Source organism: Aphis gossypii, chromosome 3 (genome assembly GCF_020184175.1).
Source record: "Aphis gossypii isolate Hap1 chromosome 3, ASM2018417v2, whole genome shotgun sequence".
Lineage (NCBI taxonomy): Eukaryota > Metazoa > Arthropoda > Insecta > Hemiptera > Aphididae > Aphis > Aphis gossypii.
This window is the reverse complement of record NC_065532.1, coordinates 4705485-4727223: the sequence shown is the minus strand read 5'-3', so window position 1 is coordinate 4727223 and position 21739 is coordinate 4705485. Positions and strand designations below refer to the sequence as shown.

General features: G+C 26.5%; 2 protein-coding genes and 1 long non-coding RNA gene across 13 annotated transcripts in view; 2 read left to right on the top strand and 1 right to left on the bottom strand.

The window, feature by feature from the left end:
* The window catches only part of LOC114120045 (glucose transporter type 1), a 78461-nt gene extending 64189 nt beyond the window's left edge, over positions 1-14272 (bottom strand). For 6 of the 10 annotated variants that reach the window (XM_050204907.1, XM_050204909.1, XM_050204908.1 and 3 more), the window contains exon 1: positions 13658-14271. The gene's annotated coding sequence lies outside the window, so the exon portion shown is untranslated. Of the gene's footprint in view, positions 1-13657 lie in introns of all 10 variants that reach the window. The other 4 variants (XM_050204910.1, XM_027981819.2, XM_027981823.2 and 1 more) reach the window with 2 other exon arrangements.
* A 47-nt stretch (positions 14273-14319) lies between these two features.
* Positions 14320-21739, top strand: part of LOC114120046 (NEDD8-activating enzyme E1 regulatory subunit) — a 28689-nt gene continuing 21269 nt past the window's right edge. The window contains exon 1 of the mRNA XM_050204912.1: positions 14320-14558. Within this exon, the coding sequence (XP_050060869.1) occupies positions 14347-14558 (212 nt within the window). The 5' untranslated portion in view covers positions 14320-14346. The remainder of the gene's footprint in view (positions 14559-21739) is intronic.
* Positions 15052-20004, top strand: LOC126551479 (uncharacterized). 2 transcript variants are annotated; one of them, XR_007605382.1, is made up of 4 exons: positions 15052-15923; positions 17951-18068; positions 18287-18657; positions 18772-20004. It is a non-coding gene; the product is annotated as an uncharacterized LOC126551479 (long non-coding RNA). The 2 variants fall into 2 exon arrangements; XR_007605381.1 differs by having other exon boundaries at positions 15052-16023.

Sequence of the window (21739 nt, the reverse complement as noted above, 5' to 3'; positions counted from 1 at the left end):
TATATACGACTAATAATATATTTTTTTCTTATTGTTACTTTGTGTCAACACTTACATGCATATGCATATATATAATTCTTATAAATGTCTTGTAAATTCATCAAGATACTTTGTAATCTATAGTGAGTGAGGTTCTTGGTCATAATAATATATTACTTCAAATAACTTAAAGTAAATGTAACAAGCAGTAAATTGTATACGGTGGAAAGCAATAATAACGACGCATGTTTCCAGTCCATGAAGTCCAGTGGTTTGCTATGTAGGTCTACTACACGTGTGTGGGTGTATTTTTTTCTATAGATATTATGCTTTTTTTTCGTATATACTATTTCAAAATGTTGTACAGCCTTATATTTATTTGGCAAACGACTTTGTCGAAACGTCACCTAGACCAAAAATTTCACGGTATGTTTATTTCTCTTCCCGACCTCCGCTTATTCGTATTATATTCTTTCGGCCACAAGTTCAGTAAGTTGTGTATAAATCATTGGGACGTTGCGCGTGCGAAACCTTTTTGTGCGCCTTTGCCCGCATTGCATGCGCGTGTATAGTAGTAAATTCATACACGCAGATATACATTTTGAGACCTAACGGAACGTATTTTATTTGAGCTTATTGGACCATGTTGTTAAAGCGAAAGAAAGAGTGGTGTATGTGCTTGAGAAAACGAGTGTGAGAAAAGGAGGTGATAAAGGGGAGAGTAAGTTTTCGTGTGATATTTTTCTATGATTATATTTTTCTATGCGTGAAAAAAATCATCCAAAAATGTTCCACATTGGTAAGTGTAATATTATTGTGTTATACATTCATGATTTAGGTAAAAAGTTTCTTCATAAAACATAGTAAACGTGTATAAAATTGTATTTAAATTTTAAATATCATATATTATACAACGACTCTTTATATTTATTATATCCAATTGAAATACACGTGTATTATACTTACAATAGTCTATATTACAATATTACAATGGATATTAAACAACGATAATTAAATCGTAGACAAATAATGTTAAGTTATTAAGTTGAAATTGATAAATTTGTTTTGTTAATATCATTATTTTTATTACTGTGTTTATTTAAGTGTTAACTAAAATGATTAAATAAATAGTCGTAAGCTAATTTTTTACCTTGATCCCAAAGTGTTTTATTTGGTCATTCCTATTATACTTTACTTAGTTTTACCAGTTATCCTTCCTAGTCATTCATAAGTAAATATAAATATAAACCATTATCGTTCTGCATAAATTAAGCGCTGTAAATAATGTCTGGACTGCGCCAGGTACATTTAGGGAGCTTTATACCATATAATCCCCTTATCCCTCTCCTTACAATCTACTTTATACAGTAGTTGTAAAATATTGTTTCCTCTTTGTCCTTCTCTTATGTTTTCTTGGCTTCAAGACAACGACTGTTCCTTTATTTTATTATTATTTTTATTATTATTATCATAATATATATATACATAAAATAAAAAACTAGAACTTTCAGTGCCATGTTCCCTGAGGGTGTGGTGTTTTTGGAACCGGTCCAACAGTCTCCTGACATATTGACCAAGTTAACTTGGCTCTAAAGTGAATTAACTATGGTACCAACCAGCACCATATATTTTCTCTAAACTAAAGGGGTTCACATTTAATACCCGGATAGCTCACAATGAACGACCAACGATACCTTTTTCATCCCCTTTAACTTGGTTAGTAAAAAAACATATTTTTTTTCACTTTCACATAATAATTTACGACTGAAGAATGACTTTTTCATCAAAATATAATAACTTTCATTAAAATACAATGTTTTTCAGATAATTGTTATTAATTAGAATAGTAATGAAAATTGTGTGTACCTTGATAAATTATTATACAGAGATTTATTTTCATAATTCAATGCTAAAACGAAATAAATAAATTTATAATATTATATTCTTTCGATTTTATTTTATATACCTAACAAAAAAAAAAAATAATAATAATACAGTTATAAGTTGATTTTAGAAAATTTAAAAGAAACCTAATAGATATATAAATATTATAAATGTATTTCAAAATAAAAACACAAAAATACAAAATAGAATTTTTATTTATAATTTGTTTTTTTAGTTCATGTACAATAATGCTCTGTAATTAAACGTTTTTTTTCTTTGGATGATAAACAATAATGTTAATGGAAAAACACGCTGAGAGACGGACTTTTAGTATGTTTTTTTATTCCTTCAATTCGCATTATCCAACAATAGATTTGGTATTTTCTTCCCTATTATAACCACGGTGTTCGTAAAAAGATCTACAACAGATGGAACTTTTATGCCTTTTTGTCCCAAGGTAATTTGATTAAGAGTGTGCCTATGTAAAAACTTAGGGAAATAGGACATTTTATACAAAAACCACATTCAAATAAGTTTTCCAAAAATTAAAATTAAAAAGCTGGCACACTTTCAATCCAATCAGATTTGGCAGACCAACCATATTTTTAATTCCAGAAGTACGTTATTTTTTTATCTTTATTATTCTAAATAAATAATATACTAACAAAAAAAAAAAGCGCTTTTAAGTAATTATTTTCATATTTTATCTTACTATACCTATATGAACTACTATTTGTTTTAAGATTTAATAAAAAAAATATATATATATAAGTAATTAATTTACTAGGATAATAAGCCTTAATTAAATTAAAATATAAAACAATAAATTAAGTTTGTTTAATAAATAATTTCGCTATTGTATCTATTATTAATTATTTTATACAATAAATTGTATGATGTACTAATGTGCAAAGAATTTATCAATTGTCTAGAAATAATAATATACCAATATTATATATTATTAGTATAATAATTATTTATTACATCATTATAATTAATTTTAGATTCTGAGCGAAGCAATGCATTTATTTTCTTTACAATGATGATATTATATGTTTTTTGTCAATAGTTTATTAGGTACACCTAGTTATAATATCATATTAACTAATAATTAATACTCAAAAATTTTTGATTTGTTATGATGTATGCTTGTTTAGATTTTCGTTTCCATTGTGATAATTATCACTGTTTGTTGTTTAAAAGTATCATATTTATTATATTAGAATATTATTCATAAGTTTGGTCTTTGTTCCTAGAGGTATAATTTTCGTCATACTATATTGTTTTATTGATAATAGTACATTTTTTAAATTTTCAAACTATTTAGCTATAATTTTTAGGGTCCATATTATTGGATAGTAGTGGATCAACTTTTTGTGGTGTGCTTTTTATGCTTCTTCACTTCATTCATTTTAACGTTAAATACTTATATTAAAGTATATGTTATAAATACCTATAATTTATAACTTATTATATATTAATACATCAATTATTTATTCCAAATTTGTTTTTGTCATTTAAATACTTAGAAAAATATTCTGTTTTAAATTTAAAAAATGTATGCTATCGTTCAAAAAAGTAATAAATTTAAAAAAAAATGTATAATAAAAAAGATAGAGATACATAATTTTTTTTTCCAAAATAATATTTTAAAAATATTTCCAAAAACTATAATGAAAAATTAAATTATACTTATTAATTAGTATTGAATCGTATTATTATTATTTTATTATTGACTTGTTAACTTACGTAGGTATAATATCATTATGATGAAAACCAAAAAACTATATCATGGTCAAGATAAATATCATTTGGTTAATGCGTGACAATCAAACCATGAAACGAGTTAAGAAACAACTGTGATTACTGATTATTATTCGCATTTCGCACACAGTTGGATTCAGTTTGCAAAAACTAATTAAAAGTTAAACAATGAAAATGTCTCTTGTAATAACTAGCAGATTTCAACCAACCATTATATTTTTCTATATTCAAGTGTTCTCTGAGGTACAAAAAATTAAAAGTAAAAGCAACAATATAACGTTAAAATATAATACATTAACATAAATAATTTTATAATTTAAAATAGTAAATATTATGTTTTAAATCATTAAATTAATTTTTTTTGTTATTGAATAATTGAATGCTTTCTTTTCACGAAATTTACTAAAATTATTTCATTTTAACCATTAAACTTGACTATAATATTTTTATATCCCAAGTGGGACTTATACACCGTTTCACCTACATTACGTTTATTTATGAAAGTAAAACTGGCAAGATGTGCTCTCCAGTCTCTAAGTATAGAGCCATCGAGGAGTGCTATTTCTCCCTCAATTCATTATTTATTATTTATTTATATGTATGTACATAAATCTCTACATGTTTCTGTATGTTTCTATATTTCTTGAACAATAATGGCACAACATTTATATATTTCGTAAATTAATTATCGGAGCTCAAGGGCAGGAGTCTCTAAAAGGTTCTGTGAAAAAAATATAGATTTTTGTATTGTGAAGAATATACAAAAATTTTACAATCGCATATTTTTTAAATATTTAAATGTGTTTAATAAAAATTATTTCCACTTGTTGTATTCAATAGATATAATTAAATAGTACTATCTATAAATGAAAATAAGATATTATTGCTGAAATAATGGTCCCCTATTTTACTCCTACCACAAAATTTTGAATGCAATTAGATACAAAAATGTATAATTATGTATCAATACACACAATTAAGTATTTAAATATTATACAGATTATTTTTTTGTTAATTATTTTCTTTGTGGAATCTTTTCATTTTATTTTTATTTCTATGAGTATTTTTAAAATATAATAACAAGAAACAGATGATTAATAAATTTAATTCTTAAATTTATAATACAAAACATAAAACTAACTAAGCAACGTTGTTTTTATTTTTAATTATGCTGTATATACTTATAATAAGTAAATATTAAGCAATAGGTTTATAATATGTATCTATTGAAATATAAATCAAAATATAATGTTAAAACATACAAAAATATTTTTTCACATGATACGAAAAGGTGATAAATTCAGTGTAAAAATAATGATATATTTTCTATATATAAAATGCCTACTTCATGATTTTTGGTTCAATTATTCGTTTTATTAATGTATTGGGTTTTTAATGACACAGATATAGAACTGAAATCAACCTAGCTATAAAACGGGGTGTTTACTGGCCGGAAGTAATGTAATAAAAAAATCGAGAGCGTTAGAGCAATTTGAGTAGTTTTAATCCAATCAGAGAACCCACCACGGCAACCAAGAGCGGAGATCACAGCAGTGGTGGTATAACATGTTCGGTCATCTGAAAGAGTACCGTACCACTCTATCCGGGAATGCGACTATGCCAACGCTAAATTTCAATACTCCTAGCAGGGCCTCGAAGACAAGTTTATATTATTCCCTTAAAATGAATTATTGTTCATTTTATTTTCTTATATTTTTTTTCTTATCTTCCGAAAGAAAAAAATATATATTAGTATTATACTGGTACATTAAATATGTATATAAATGCATATGATACGTATACCGAATATGTATACTTATTTCAAATTTAATGATATTTCGTATTTTAGTTAATGGTTATTGCTAGACAACAACTTCATAAAATGCTATCAATTATAAAAAGGAAAAAATATTATTTTTTGTATATTATAAACCGTGAAAATATTAAAATAATGAAATATTCTCTTACTATGTGAATATGAATTAATTAAATTGAATAAAACAAACATTATTACAGCGTTCTTAAACTTTCGTTATTTTTCAGAAAAATATGTTACAACATTTTTTTTCTATCAATTTTAAATATAACAAAAACTCAGAACTGCAATATAATTTTTAATTCACGTAAAATTAACAATAAAATCATATTATTTGATCAAAAAATGTTATGTTGATAATACACAAATTTTGGGAAAACGTATTTTTAGAACGTTATTTTCATGTTCAAACTATTATATATTATGTATACTTATAAGTTATGTCACACGTTTATACTAACCGTTTTATGTTGTTTATCCTTGAATAACAGTTGCGGCAAGTAATTTATTTTTAAATGTCAAACAAGTCATTGCTATCGAGGGATTCATAAGTATGAACCATAAACTACCGCTAGTAGTGTAAATAAAGTAGGTGGATTAACCCTGCTTAAATAATTATCAGATCTAACTATACGTGCATAATGTGGCTCACGCACGTTATTAGCCCAATGTGCAGCCAGTGCATATAAGGTACAAAATGAGTCAATGAAGATAAACGACAGAGGTGGCTGGTTGCTGGATGGATAGATAGATGGATGGACGAACGGATGAATGGATACAAGAAGGGGTGCTATATACCGGAAGTGAACGCGAGCAACTTGGAGAGAGGGTGAGACGACGTCCATTCAACAAGTAAGCCTGTATATTCGTGAACGACTTTAACCCTTTGCCGCAGATGCTGTCATTCAATCTATTATATAATTTGTTCATGTTAATACATAATTGTATAATGGTTTTTAGCTATAAGCTTATTTTGAGTGTAGCTATGTGTGTGAGTGTTTGTGTGTGTGTATGTATGAATGGGTAGATGTATTGTTATAGCATAGATGAAAAAATTAAGAATTTTTATCTGTAGGAAGTAAACTTAAAATATATTAACTAAATTTTAGTCGCTAAAGAAAATAATTTTACCGCTTGGAATATATTGAATAAAAGGAGTCCCTAAAAATGTATTATAAAAGGATTGGGAACATGTATAGTGTATACAGCCCGTTGGTAGTTTTATGCGTATGTTTAAAGACGGGCTGGAGAAATACGTCAAAAGGTATGTGTATGCGTTAGGTTATATATATATCTGTATAGGCCTTATTTAATGAATGCCTCGCGCGGCCCCGGACCAGGAAGCTGGGTTAACCGTGACGTCATTCCGTTGCCCGTAACTATGGATACCATCGTGAATGACGTCATTGCAGTCTCTGTGTGGCCCAGTTTTGTAAATCGGACGGACGCGCGTTTGACCTGAAACTACCGCTGCCGTCGACTCCCTACGCGACATATAGCATAATATATACAGGGTGATTCACCGAGCAATTTTATTATTCACTCCATTATATCTTTAGTAACAAATTTATTCATATTCTGATTTTTGGAATTTTTCAGTATACTTAAGTACATATTTTAAAATATTTAAATTTTAATACCATTTTAGGAGGGTTTTGTAAATAGTAGTGATACAAACTTATATTTTTTCAGATGAGAATTATCTTTTTTACTGTAAATAATTAAGAAGTTTTTTACCCAAAAATTTCTAATTTAAAATTCGAACAAATTATACCTCTGAGTTATTAAAACGTATTTACTTAAGATAATAGTCCTTAAAATGAGTTTAACAAAAATATAAATTAGATGAAATATTATATTTAGTATTCATTATAATACTTGAATAACTCTTACAAATTATAAAATATTGATAGACTAATATTAATTACTTAAATGTTAAAATCATCGTAGCCCAGCCCCTATTTAGTCCAAATACATATCATAAACCTATTAACCTTAGTACCTATATACAACGACACATAGTTAAAAAAAACTGCTCGTAAGGACTCATTTATATACATCAGAAGTTTAAAAAAAAAAATCATCAATTTAAAAATGTACAGGAAATGAAAGGTTCTCATTTGAAAAAAATAAGTTAGTATCGCCACAATATATTTCTTGTATGGTATACAAATCTAAGTACTGAAAGAACATTTAGAAGTTCAAAAATCAGAATATGAATAAATTTATTATTGAAGGGAAAATTTGAATGAACATGTTTGGTAAATCACCCTGTATTTATATGTATATGTCGACAAAGAACAGTGTTGGTCGGGTAACTGGTGACCGTAGGGACCGTGGGTATAGTATAGTAGTACGCATATAGTATATATAGTGCTACGGTAATGTAGGTATCGGTGTGGTGGATGGCGGTAGTAGTGGTTGTAACATCATACATTTTTATTTGATTTCCTTTTCCACTAAGACATTTCTCCTCCCATCATCAGCTGCAGTTCTCCTCTATTCCTAATAGAACTCTTTCGGAGAGGACTGTATAGACCCATTTTTGAAAATCGTAATTTTTCGGCTCGTTTAACAAATTTCTGAAGCCAATTTATAAACAAAACTTTTATTGAAATAAAATTATTGTTTTTCCTAAAAATAAAAATTCATACTAATATTAAAAATATAATACGTTACTTCGGTATATTATTATAGTTTTTACTGGAGGTAAACTTGTCTCAGCCACTATCGATAATAATTTCATTAAAGTTATTAGAATAATGCGGCTATAAAAAATCTAAATTTTAAGATCGCTGTTTTAATTTTATACTAAGAAGTATACGGAACACTCTAAACAAATGTGTAAATAGTTTGAATATTATACAAAGGTAGAACATTATAAATTACAATCACTAACCTATTAGAAAATATTTTTAGATCAAGCAGCTGAACAAAATGTTAATATCAACTTGAATGTAACTTTATGTGCTAAGTGTTATAGCTTTATTTACATCAAAAAACTTAAATATAATTTAGGTACAACGTTTCAAAGATAAAATTAATTTAAAAAATTAAATATTTATACATATAAATACTTGTTGGTTAACAATTAACAGACTTCCAACCACGTAAGTCATTTAAAAGAATCCAATTAAATGCTCAGCTCGTTAAGCTTTTAGTACCTTTTTAACTGTCCCTTATAGTTTTTACGGAAAATTAATTTTACATTATTATTTTACGATTAAATTCATATTTGCTATTTAATTATTTTAACAACTTCTAAGTAGTATTATTTTATTTTTGTAGATTTCGATCAAACTATGTTATTAAGTATTGATTTTACAATTATGTGTATTTTATTTTAAGAACACTCACTAAAGGCTTTAATTGACAGTACAATAAATTACAATTCAATTCAGATGAAAATTCATCACACAAATTATAGTTTTGTTTTGGTCCACAACTATTAATATATTTTTAAGTTAATTTAAATATAATATTATAATAATATAAAAAATATAATACTTATAACTTCAACTGCAGATTACAGAAAATTTAGTATGTACGATTTTTTTGGTATAATTGTTCATTATCGTAAATTCGAAAATTTAATCATATTTAATGTTATTAATGTTCGTATAAACATATAAATAAATTGAAAACCATTTATACCGTATAACATTAACCAGTTCTTACTTAGGTATATAATACAATGTATAAATTATAAATATATAGAATTTTTTACATAAACAATTAACTACTAGTAATTGTGACATAGTTAGAAATAAAAATATATGGTATTATAGTAATAAATCAATGATTTAATAGAGAAAGTAAAGTAATTACAATTATTTTGTTTTACTTAAATAAATACTTTTATTTTTTTTTAATTTTGAATGAAATTATAATATAGGTAATAATATTAATTATGATTTCCTGATTAAGAAATTCATTTTTAACATATTTTTTCTTATGCTATCTTTTACATGAATAAAAATAATATGCTAAAATAATTAATAAAATAGTGTTAAAATAATAAGCGTGCAGTATAAAATATTTTATTATGTTAATTTTAACATCAATAAATTAGGTTTTGTAATAATAAATTATTAAAAATATTTGAACTGTTTATTATCCAAAGTCTTAATATTACTTTATTATTTCAATCGTTTTGTAAACCATTATTCTGTTATCTACAAAAAAAAAAGATCATTAAATAATATTTAACGACAATAATATATATATTTATATATATTTATCCAGTTAAAAAATCAATTCAAAGCTAAAAAGGCAATAACAATGACATAAATAGGTGTGTACACAATGTTACGCCAGGGAACTTTTCTGTGACTGTCCATTGTTTACACTTGAAATCAATTCAAATCGTTTAACAATTGAAAGCTTTTGTAGATTTTATTTATTCGTTCGTTACAGTGACATTAAAAAAAAACACCAATTTAGCGAAAACAGATTTAATAATCTGTAGTAGAGCACTTACCCACACGAAACACACCGAACAGTTGTTATTAAATGTCACGCGATTCAAATCCAAACTAAAAAAATAACCTAAAGAAAAAACTATTTCGACTGTTCAGTATTCACGTATAGTAAAAACATAATAGTAAGTATTGCAAATGTATTATTATTATTTTTTGAGTGTTAAATATAAGAATGTTTAATGGGTTTTCATATACTTGTAGCGTGTAATGTAGTACTTATAAAAGAAAAAAGAAAATAAATAGGTATACAAATATTTATTTTTAATTGAGTACAAAACAATAATGAAAAAATCAGTACTGAGTTTTAGACTGCGTGTGAATTTATGACTGTAGTTGTACAACATTGAAAAAAAAAGGTCATATGTTATTTACGTATTGCGTGTATAAAAAACTTTTTAAGACACATTAAAATTTAACAAAAACTTAGAAAATAAATATTTTTATCAAGCTGGACTATTGTAACCTAATACAATTATTTTACATTAAGAGCTTATATTTTGTGAATTAAAATTCATAATCGGCGTATATTTATTTATATTTAAAAACTATTATCTTTAGTTGGGAATAGGCCATGGGTCTAATTTATGATCTACTGAAATTTCAAACTTGTATGTACATAACTAAATAAAATAGAATATCGTATACATATAAATGTGAAATATATAGTTATTATATTATTTTCTTAATACTACTTTGAATTATTCACTATATATAAACATTTTTTATTTTTGTACAATATACTCGTTGTATATTATAATAATCGTTTCACAAAATTATTGCATGTTAAAGGTGTATAATTTTATATGATGAATTAAAAGAATTTATAACTAGATATTTAACTGATAATTGAAAATAACTAAGTAAAAAAATTGCGGGATATTATTATATAATAATTTTTAATAGAGTATTGATCAAACCAAAATAGTTATATAAGTTCAATTAATATTAAAACCTTGGTTTTAATTATTCTAAAAAACAACAGATAATTTTGTTGATACTTATTAAATATTTTTTGAGTATTAAAATCTTAATCATTACAATAACATTGAATTCTAAAATGTTTTAACATTTGTTATATTATCGAAATTAAAAATAAAAACGTGTGAAATCCATATATTTTTAAAATATATACAAATATAAAACAATATACATAATAATAAAATATGCACAAAATATAAATATATTCACAAAACTCAGAATGTATATATATCTTAAGAGACCAAATTTATAACAAATTGCACAATTCCCACATGCCTGTTGACCCACGTTAAAAAAAAAAAATAAATAAAACAAAATATTTTAAAATATAGTATATTTTATGAATACTATAAAATATATAAGATAAGATTAAACAATTGAACTTAATTCAACGTTATTTTAATATTTATAGCATCGTGACTATTAGGTAAATATATTTTATTTTATACTAGCCTATTTAGGTTTTATTGATAATTATCGGGGATCTAAATCTATTAATTTATCACATCGACGTATTGAATAAAATTTCATTCCGATTTAAAAATCGTGAGATCCCTACAAATTATACAATTATGGTACAAAATCAAAAATATTACAATTCTAATACAAAAATTTAAATTGCATACTTTAGACAATACTTTATATGATTACACATACCTAACTGATATACATATATGGTTTTATTGCATATTTAGTTACAAATTATAGATTTAACATTTTATATATATTTTATAAAATATTTTAGTATGATTTTTAATTAATCTTTATTTTGCTTTTATGATTTAATGATTAATATCATATAAATTTACATTTTTCAATCACCTAAAAGTTACATTTTTATATAAGTATGAAATAATTAATAGAAAATTGTGAAAAATTCTACTATATCTATGTAATAAAATAATAGTTGTATTTACAAAATAATTGTATATTAATTTATATTGATATTACATTATTAATCTTTATTACACCATTAAAGTTTGTAATTATTAGTAATTAAAATAAAGATCATATAAAATATTTATAAAGTATTATAAAAAATAAAAACAATTAATGTCTAACAAGTATTTTTAATTTGTGTTACTTCTAATGTATCTTAACTAAGTTAATTTAGTTTATATTTGAGATAGAAAATTACCATTATTCTTTACTGATGAGTTATATGATATTTTTTTTTAAATAATTTACGGAACTTGTATTTAAAATGGTATTTTTAATCGAATTGGCTACGGAAGTTCAATAACTTTCAAACTCAAATACTGGTACAGCATTTATTACAAAATATAGTATATATTTTCTCTATATTCTCTATGTCTTCATAATTTCCATTCTATATAATATTTAGCATTTTTATTTTTATTGAAACAAGTAATTTATCTATTTCATAAAAAAAACTTGGCTTGTATGAATAAGAACATGTTGTTTATGTATTACGTATTAAATATATATTATAATAGACTAAAAAATTCTTTTTAATGCACTTCTATAAATAAAATAAAGATAGATTGAACTTAAAAACAATTATTTTGTTGCATATCTTTAAGAATTTAGTTATTATTACAATACAACTATTTCTTTAAAACTATTACTCGAATAACAAATTATAATCATAATTTTATTACTTTATTATTTTTAACTCAAATTTATATAATTGGCTAAGTAATTATTAATATATAGTTTAATATATTACGCCACGGTTTATAATTAACACAAATATAACAATATAATAATATATATTTTTGGTTTTATTTTCTAACTCATCATAAAAAGTTAAATATAAGATTAACCTTTATATTTCATCGATTCATAAACAATGAAAATTGTATTTTAATATTATCAATTAATTTTTTTCTAATAACTTAATTTTTATAAATAATCTATAAAGGTTAGTTATTATAGATTGTTCAAAAGTACCTACGAACAATATTTTGTGTCATACGACATGCAAGTAGCGAGTTTGCCTATTTGAAACGCCCTGTTACTAGAATGAACATGACAAATTATTGACATACTAAATAGTACCACTGCCTTTGATTCAATGATTGTTTGAAAACATTATCGAAGATAAACTAACCTTTTGTTATTTTATCTTAAAACTATATCATACAATTTAATTAGAAAACTTATGGTTTTAATACTTATTTATATTTTAAAATAAAACCCCGTTTTATCGGCTACCTGCTCCATTTAATAGAACAAGATTAATAATTTTTTCTGTATAATTTATATTTTCAATTTATAGCTATCTGTACGCTTATCATGTGTAAATTATTTTTATTATACAAAGTGTATAAATAATATATACCTAGGTTAGGTTAAATTTTATGTTCGATTTTATTCAATTAACTTCTAAGTAAACAAATTTACGCAATGTAATAATCCTTTACAGTAATTAATATATAAATATAAAATAAGTTCTTCATAGAGTTAACTATAATAATTAACACGACTATATTTTAGGAAATAACCCATTCACAATTTCAGAAAATCATATTCTCAATGCACGTTGTAGGTGTATACATAGAGGTAATAAAGATGATGCAATGTATTTAGAATTATTTATCATATAATATGTATATTATATTATTACAGAATGTATAATATGGAACCCAAGTCTAACTCGAACGGTGCATTTATATAATGTTTCTACTGTGGGGCTACTAAACTACAATAGGATGTTTGCTGTTTGGGATGTAAATTCATAAAAAACAATTAATACTCTCAATCATATTATCATTTGAAATGAAAAACTCACCGGAAACCTGTTGGACTGATTTGAACGACGGAATATCGGCGAAGCTTATCACAAACTTTGGTAGGGGTCGGTCGGTCGTCGCGATTGTCACGTGAACGTCGATCATCAGTAGTTGTACCAAACCGGTGTAAATTGTATACCTTGGTGTTATTCTTCTTCGAAGATAAGTTTCAACCTTGGCGGTGTTTATTTACGACGTTAAGCTTACTGTTTTCGTACTCATGAAATGCAATTATTTTTGTATCATTGTTTTGTCGAGTGAAATACACCGATTTACAAACACGTACTTAAGCGTTGCGCGAGTCCTTAGAGTTTTGAACTCGAAACGAAGGCGTGAACAACGGAAGGATAAACAAAACACGAGCAAAAAATGTGAAAAAAAAAAAATTTAAATAAAACAAAACAGATTAAACATCAACCGACGGTTATTTATGATATACCTATTTTATTTTGATATTATAATCACGGTATAAAACAATAACAACGAGACAACGGCAAATGAAAACGAAGTGAAATGCAAAAACCCGGCGTGGCGAATCGCAGGCACAAGCAGCAGCAGCAGCAAGCAACTACCAGACCCACGGGCTGATACACACACACACACGCTCACACGCTTACACACACACACACACACACATACACACAAGCGCGAGCGGGGCCCGGTCGGAGAGAGGATACGCCCGCCGCCGATGGCCGCTAGCGCACACACGTCGGTCCCGCGATCAATAGGCCCTCGACCGAAGCGCCGCCCGCGCCGGTCCACCGTTTCCAACCTCTTTGCACTGCATAGTTGCTACACGCCGCCGTGCCATGATCGCGCCTACACCGACCGACTGACCGACCGCCCGACCGCGCGTCGTCGTCGTCGTCGTCGACGTCGGTCGCCGCCGCCACGGAGAAGGTATAGTTATATTTATATACGTACAATATCGAATGCACACAATCGACCATCATAATATTATTTTATAGGTAATAATAAGCCGTACAGAGGTAAATTTCATGTTGTTTTCGAATTACCTACCGTTTTTTTCTCGGCTGCTAAACGCCTATATAAAGCCAGCCTGACGTACACATCGATAATATTAATATTGTGTTATCGTTGCATGACTTGCACGCGGCTAAGATAATTCATTCTGCATGTAGTGCGTTGTGTGCACAACATTTTATATACCTACCACGATTATAATATTTATTTGTCACATAGTATCGAATATTTTATATTATAATATGTTTATATCATAACAATAATAGTCTACATTACGATGATGTTATATTCTTCGGAGTCTATAAAAATATTAATTAACTATATGATATTTAAAATATCATGTGCAGTATAATTATAATATTATGTAGGTTGGGTTTTATGGACACTTCTTCACTAAAGGTACCCGACTATTACACTGTAGCTAGTTTAAAAATTCTCGTTTTCCTTTAATTTTTACTTTTGAATCCTAAAAATACTATATAATTATAATTTCTTAAATTCGAAAACGAAAGGATTTTACCAATAATATTATTTCTCTTATAGAATCTTAAATGGCGTAGGTACACGTCGCTATACTTATATAAGTGTCTTATATCTACCATCGATTTATCTATGTTTAGACTATCAACATTCAATAACATAATTATCTACACATTTCCCCATTAAAATCGCATAATTGAATCTTGAAACTGTTTATCTTGGTGGCCCAACAATAATTCTCTCATAGTACTTATAAGTCGATCCGCGGCTAAGGTTTATACCTTCCAAATATTTTCTATGATTCTCCAACAAAAAACTTCATGTTTACGAGTATTGTCATCTAATATTGTTACAATTGTTTGTTATTATATTTTAAATCGGTTGATATAATTGAATAAATATAAATTATCATTGGACTCATACTGTAAATAAAAATATTTTGTTTTGTCAAAGATATTTGATAAATACTGAGTTTGTTCATACATTTTCTGATGTTTTTAAACATTTTATATTATTTCCATGGCAGAAATACTATGTTTCAATCACGAACTACTACCTAACCTATGTAGTAGTTCGTGGTTTCAATATTATTATATAATATTAATTGTTATTTAGATCATTAAAAATAACCAATCTGGTGACACTTAGTTTAAGAGTTAAGAATTAGAAGTTAAAGGATTAAATCAGAAGATCGCGACACCATTTTCTTTTAAGTCTACTACGAGAATTTCCAGAAAGTAAAGAGATATGTAAACCTATACTAAAAAGGAATTCGATGATTTTTTTAATTTGGAAAAAGTCGTTAGTAAAAAGCTGCTGATATTCAATTAATTAAATAAATAACTAACTAAAAAATAAATTTTAAAAAAACCTAATACGGCGGCGTTATCTGGTGACGAAAGTGAGTGGATCTTGTGTACTTAGGTAGTTAATATCGTCCTAACGCGTTGATCGAAATACTGAATATCGTTATTGCGAATATAACTTGTATCAACAAAAGTTGTATAGCAGTTTTACAACTGATAGGGTTATAATAATATATTATAATTTATTTTATATTTATATTTTACTATATTTAAATATAATATTGTATTCAATCGTTTAAACTGTTTAAAGCGTTAAAAACGATTTGAAGTCGTGTACCCTACTTACTTTTGTTTGAGATCTTAAGTGCGTAAAAATATTAGTATTTTTTGTAAATAAAAATGAAATGTAGCTTTTTTCAGTTTTAATCGACGACGCCGCGGGAACTGCCTTCGTTTTGACCCGCGACTACGCCATAATTTATTTAAAATCAAATAGGTAGTTAATACTTTGTTATTACAATAGGGACAGTCGGGACAGTCCCCACGACTTGCCCCCATACAGAAATGACGAAATGTGTACATGATTAGTTAATAATTAATAATGTTGGCCGCAAGTGTCTTAACGAGCCTACCGAAGTCCACCGCCTTGGTAGCCTCGTACTGGGTGTTACGATGCCGTGATCGTCTGTTCCTCCCGTGGTGTGGTCGATGGGGGATGAAGAACGTGGTCAGTGCTACCTCTGACGTTTCGCGTTTGCTAGTTTTTAGGGTGAAACAGTTTTCCATCGTGGGTTAAAATAAATGTACCTATGTTATACTGTTATGTTTACCTTAACGTGCAATAAAAACCGGATTTGGCATGATAAATAGATGTTACTATATTTGTCATCATATATACATGTATAGATTTTCATCAATGGTTTATATAAATACTTGATAGTTGATGTTTAAAAGTAAATAACAAATTATTGATACATTGCATATCTATAAATACATCAGGTGTTAATACATATTCTTAAGGGAGTTACAACCGACTGTGATTTCTACCAAAATATACCCTATATTTTGTCAAATGTACTGACTGTTGTAGTAATCAGAATCAAATTCCGTTAACATATTTGAATTTATCTTGGAGTTTACTTGAAAATTTAATTTTTTTTAAACCGATCACTCGAACCTTTCAAATTTTAATTTTATAAATTTTAAAATAATAGTAATATTGAGCTTAAGATAGTCGTTTTCAATTTTCAACTTTATGGCGAATTCAAATAAGTGTTCGGAATTTATTTTCGATTATTTGCTAGAACATTCAGTATAGTTGGCAAAGACGATACTTTTAGACAAAAAAAAATAGAAGACCCGTTTCACATGGACGCGTATCGTACGCGCGCGTTTTTAGTTTACATTGTTCATACGCGCCATATCGGCCAGCGAAACGCGCCATCGTCGGAGTGGCGCGTAAACAATGTTTGTCGAGCGCGCAACGGTACGTTTTTGACATGTGACTGCGCGTGCGAAAGTGTCCCGTTTCCTCTAATCGAACCTGTTTTTGTTTTAAAGCACACCGCATGAGTAAACATAATATTATAATAATAAGTCTCAGCACGATGACGTTGCGGCGGTGATAAAAACGAAAATATCCATTAAGTTATATAATTTATAGATAACACATAAATATGAAATTGATATTATCGCAATTCGCAGTATCGTTGCACCTGCTGGATACGCCGTACGCATAATAACAGTTACCACAATTGCTAGCTACCTACTATTTTATTTTCTAAATTATATTAATAATCCGTCTTACGTTATTCTTGATATAACGAAAACGTTGTACAAACAAAAAAACGACGAAAAAAATATTTATCTAAAATGCATTAAGTAAATGTAAAAATTTAAAATTGACACTGAGAATGTAAGTTAAAATAATTTTTTTGCGTAAGTAGGTATACCGTAAACAATTTTATATGTGCATGTCATTTTAATTTTAAATGTATGATTATAATAATTAATAATATATAGGAAGAAATAAATAACGTTTCGACATCGGAAAACTCTCCTCATACTAACAATGATACCTACACTATTGATACTAAATTATAATAGAACAGGATAATGCACAAATGGACATCCGTCTCCAGTAAATTGTTAATATTGTTTTCTATACATTATTTACACTTCATAGCGATAGTCCCTATGAATAATACATTTTAAATTACAAAAAAATCAAATAATTATTATTTTACTTTTAAAAATCAAAACCGTTTTTTCTTATTTATTTAGGTATATCGTTTATAAAATATTTTATTATACCTATTATGGGTTGTATCACTTTCTCAGTCATAATAATGTTTTTAGGTATGGAATTCAAAATGTACCTTTGACAAAAAATTATTTGGAAACTAAACTTGGGACTAAAATATTACCCTGTGGACTTTTTACTGATAAAAAATTGCCTTATTTGGCTGCTAGTCCAAAAATGGTTTAATGGTTTCAATTATTGTTGAAAATAAATACCTAGCATCCATAAAATACTATACTCCGGAAGAGGCCTTTCATGAAAAAAATTTAAATGTACGACATACAAATACAATGATTGCAATTTTCAACTGAAAACATCACATGCACATTAGTCTCAAATTCAGAGACAACTACAAACTACATAATATAAGATATAAGTGATACAACTAATAGGGAGTTATATTGTTTTTGTACATGGACACATAAAGGTAAAAATGATAAAAATAAAGCTTAGTAAATTTATAAATTCAAACAAAATGTAGATTGTAGTAATACTTATACAGTTATAATATAATATAATAGATACCTGTTTAATTTATTAGGATTTATAATAGAGAAAATTGAAAGGGATGACGAGTTCTGGATGAATAGATATAAATCTAAAATTAAGGAAGTTTTACATGAAATGTTTACTTCCGGAAATAATTGATTCGCAGCTTCACCGAGGACTTCCACTTAGAATACACTTATAATTATAATTCGATACCTCTATATAAAATACGTATATTAAATGAAATTAAAAAAAATGTGCACTGATTAGAGTATTGGGCTCACATCCAAATACAATTTAGGTAATATACTGGTAGGTAATAACTGGCAATTATACATAAAAATCGCGTATAAAATAATAATATAAAAACAACTTTATTATTTTAAACAAGCATTTATTATTATTAATAACTTACAAGTTACAACAATTGTTATACTACACACATATAAAGAGAAAGTATAATTACCTATTTACCTATCTATATATCTTAATTATAAAAATGTCTGCAGGCTGTGATTAATATTTGTTGGGAAAAATTATTGTCATTTTCTGAATGACATATTATACTATCTACTATCTATGCACGCCGACATAATCGAAGACAATAATATGGGTGGGCGGAGATACTCACACTAATGATCGTTTACTACAAAACCCATAGACCTATTTTGTTAATAGGTCTATTACAAAACCCAAGTATACGCCTTGCACGTACACTCAATGAAAATTACTTACACTCAACTCTTTAAAAACGGTCAGTATCGAATCCCCTGAAGTAAAATGTATTTTTAGCTTCTCTCGCATGTGTAAAATATGTTATATTTCAATCATTAAAAATGCAAAAATATATATTTATAACTTAAATTTAATTTTCTGATTGTATAAAAATTGTATTATTCAGTATTATTCTAGAATCTAGATTATCAACGTGTGTGTATAAGATAACTACAGTGGTAGCTAATGGTAATAATTAGTAAATAATATACTTGAATAAAAAAATTAGTTTTTGTATAAAATTTATGAACTGTAAATATTTAAATGTTAAGTACGTGGAGTAGAAAACTATCATTTTCGAGATATCTCCATACTTTACCAATCCGCTAAATTAAATTTTAAATAGTTATAAGTTATAAACTACTCACCTAAATTTGAATTTAAAAATTTATGTTGTCATTCAAAAAACTAAAAATTATAAAAACTGTTGTTTTATTTTGTTTGGAAATTTAGTAAGAAAAAATATTTTTAAAAGCATTAGCGTATTAACGCGTAGATTTTTGAATAATGAGTGTTGTTCGATAAAAGAATCGACACATATATAGGTACAGTAGAAAAAAATAATTCAATCTTTAAACATGAGGGTGTTGTTTCTGATAATAAAATAAATCTAGTTGATACTTTTTGGATGTTAAAATTGAAAGTTTCTAGTACCGACTTTTTAAAATAATTGGGAAAGGAGGAATGAAAAACATTTTGTTACAAAACCAGTTTTAAATAAAATTGACGACTGTTATATTTTGTCGTAGTACAAAAACAAATAATTGTAGGTATTTGAATTTTTAAGGAAATAAAAATATCTGATTTTTTTTTTTTAAATAATATGATTTTTTAAATATTTTTAAACTACCTACCTATTTATAGATATGTTGAATTTTTGATTTTTTTTTTTTTTTTTTTAATTTCGACAAAATTCAATACCACATCTACATGGTTTCATAAATGTGTTTTATTTATATAAATTACACAAATTAGAAAATAAAGTTAAGTGTTTTTCAAAATTACTTATTTTGAACATCTAAAGATTAAATGTTAACGAAATTGATTTGAGTTTCGTGTTCGTTTTAATTCAAAAAGTAGTAGGTAATCGTAGAAACTTGAAAGTTGAAACATTCAACTGACATGTTATGAGTTTATGACTATGTATACTTACCTAATGAAAATTTCAATTTTTTGTTTGTTTGTTAATTAATATATTTATGATCTGTCAAAACCTAATATTACGCATAAGGATGAGTTCTAGCAATTCAAAACCATTCAAAATGTATAAGCACAATATTAGTATTTTTATTACAATTTCTTAGAGATTTGAAACTTTTTTTAAATATTATTTATTCTTACCAATAATATGGCTGTATAAAAATTTAGATTAATTTTAAGTTATCACCTATTTATATACGGTAAAGTAAAACCTGTAAAACGTCTAACGTATGTCGGTATTAGGTACTAGTCGTAAAATATAGTAATATATACTAATGTAATCCTCTATACAATAAAATATATCTACTTGTTATTATAATATGATATAAGCTGACAAATTACTACACTAAAAATCATTTTTTTGATGCCATTTAACATTGAATTCAAAATCAACACAATATAATTAAGTGAAATACTAAATGACTTGGTATACTTGACACCTACAACTATATACAGCAGTAAGCAGTGCAGTTAGTAATTACGTGCCAACTTTTCTCAAATGCTTTCAGTTAATACTTAAAATCACAAATTTTGAAAAATGTTTAATGAAAATGGGAAATAATAAATTAAATTTGTTCCAAAATATTGCTGAATCTATAATAAGTTTACAAGGCAACATGCTAAGTAACACAATCTTAAAAATTGTAAAGAATTACCTAACCTCCTTCATGTTTCGTACCGAATAAAACATGTAAGTGGTAACACTGAAATTTTTTTTCCACTGGCAAAAAAAATGTAAGCCACTGGCAGAGACATCATTTTACTGACATAATTTAGACCGAAAACATAAGTAAAACCACAGATTAAATAAAACCAATTTAATCTGTGGTAAAACCAAGAACAAGATACAGATATAAGTAAAAGTGGCGTATTTAGCGCTATTTAATCTATCGAAATATTTGTTGTATTTATTAATTGTTTAAATTTTGAATACTATTTTAATTTTAGTTCTGATTGTCGATTGAATGGGCTTACAAAGCTTTACATTCATGTTGAAGAAATTATCAACAAAATACCTAAAAACCTAAAAACCCCAGAAGGCTACA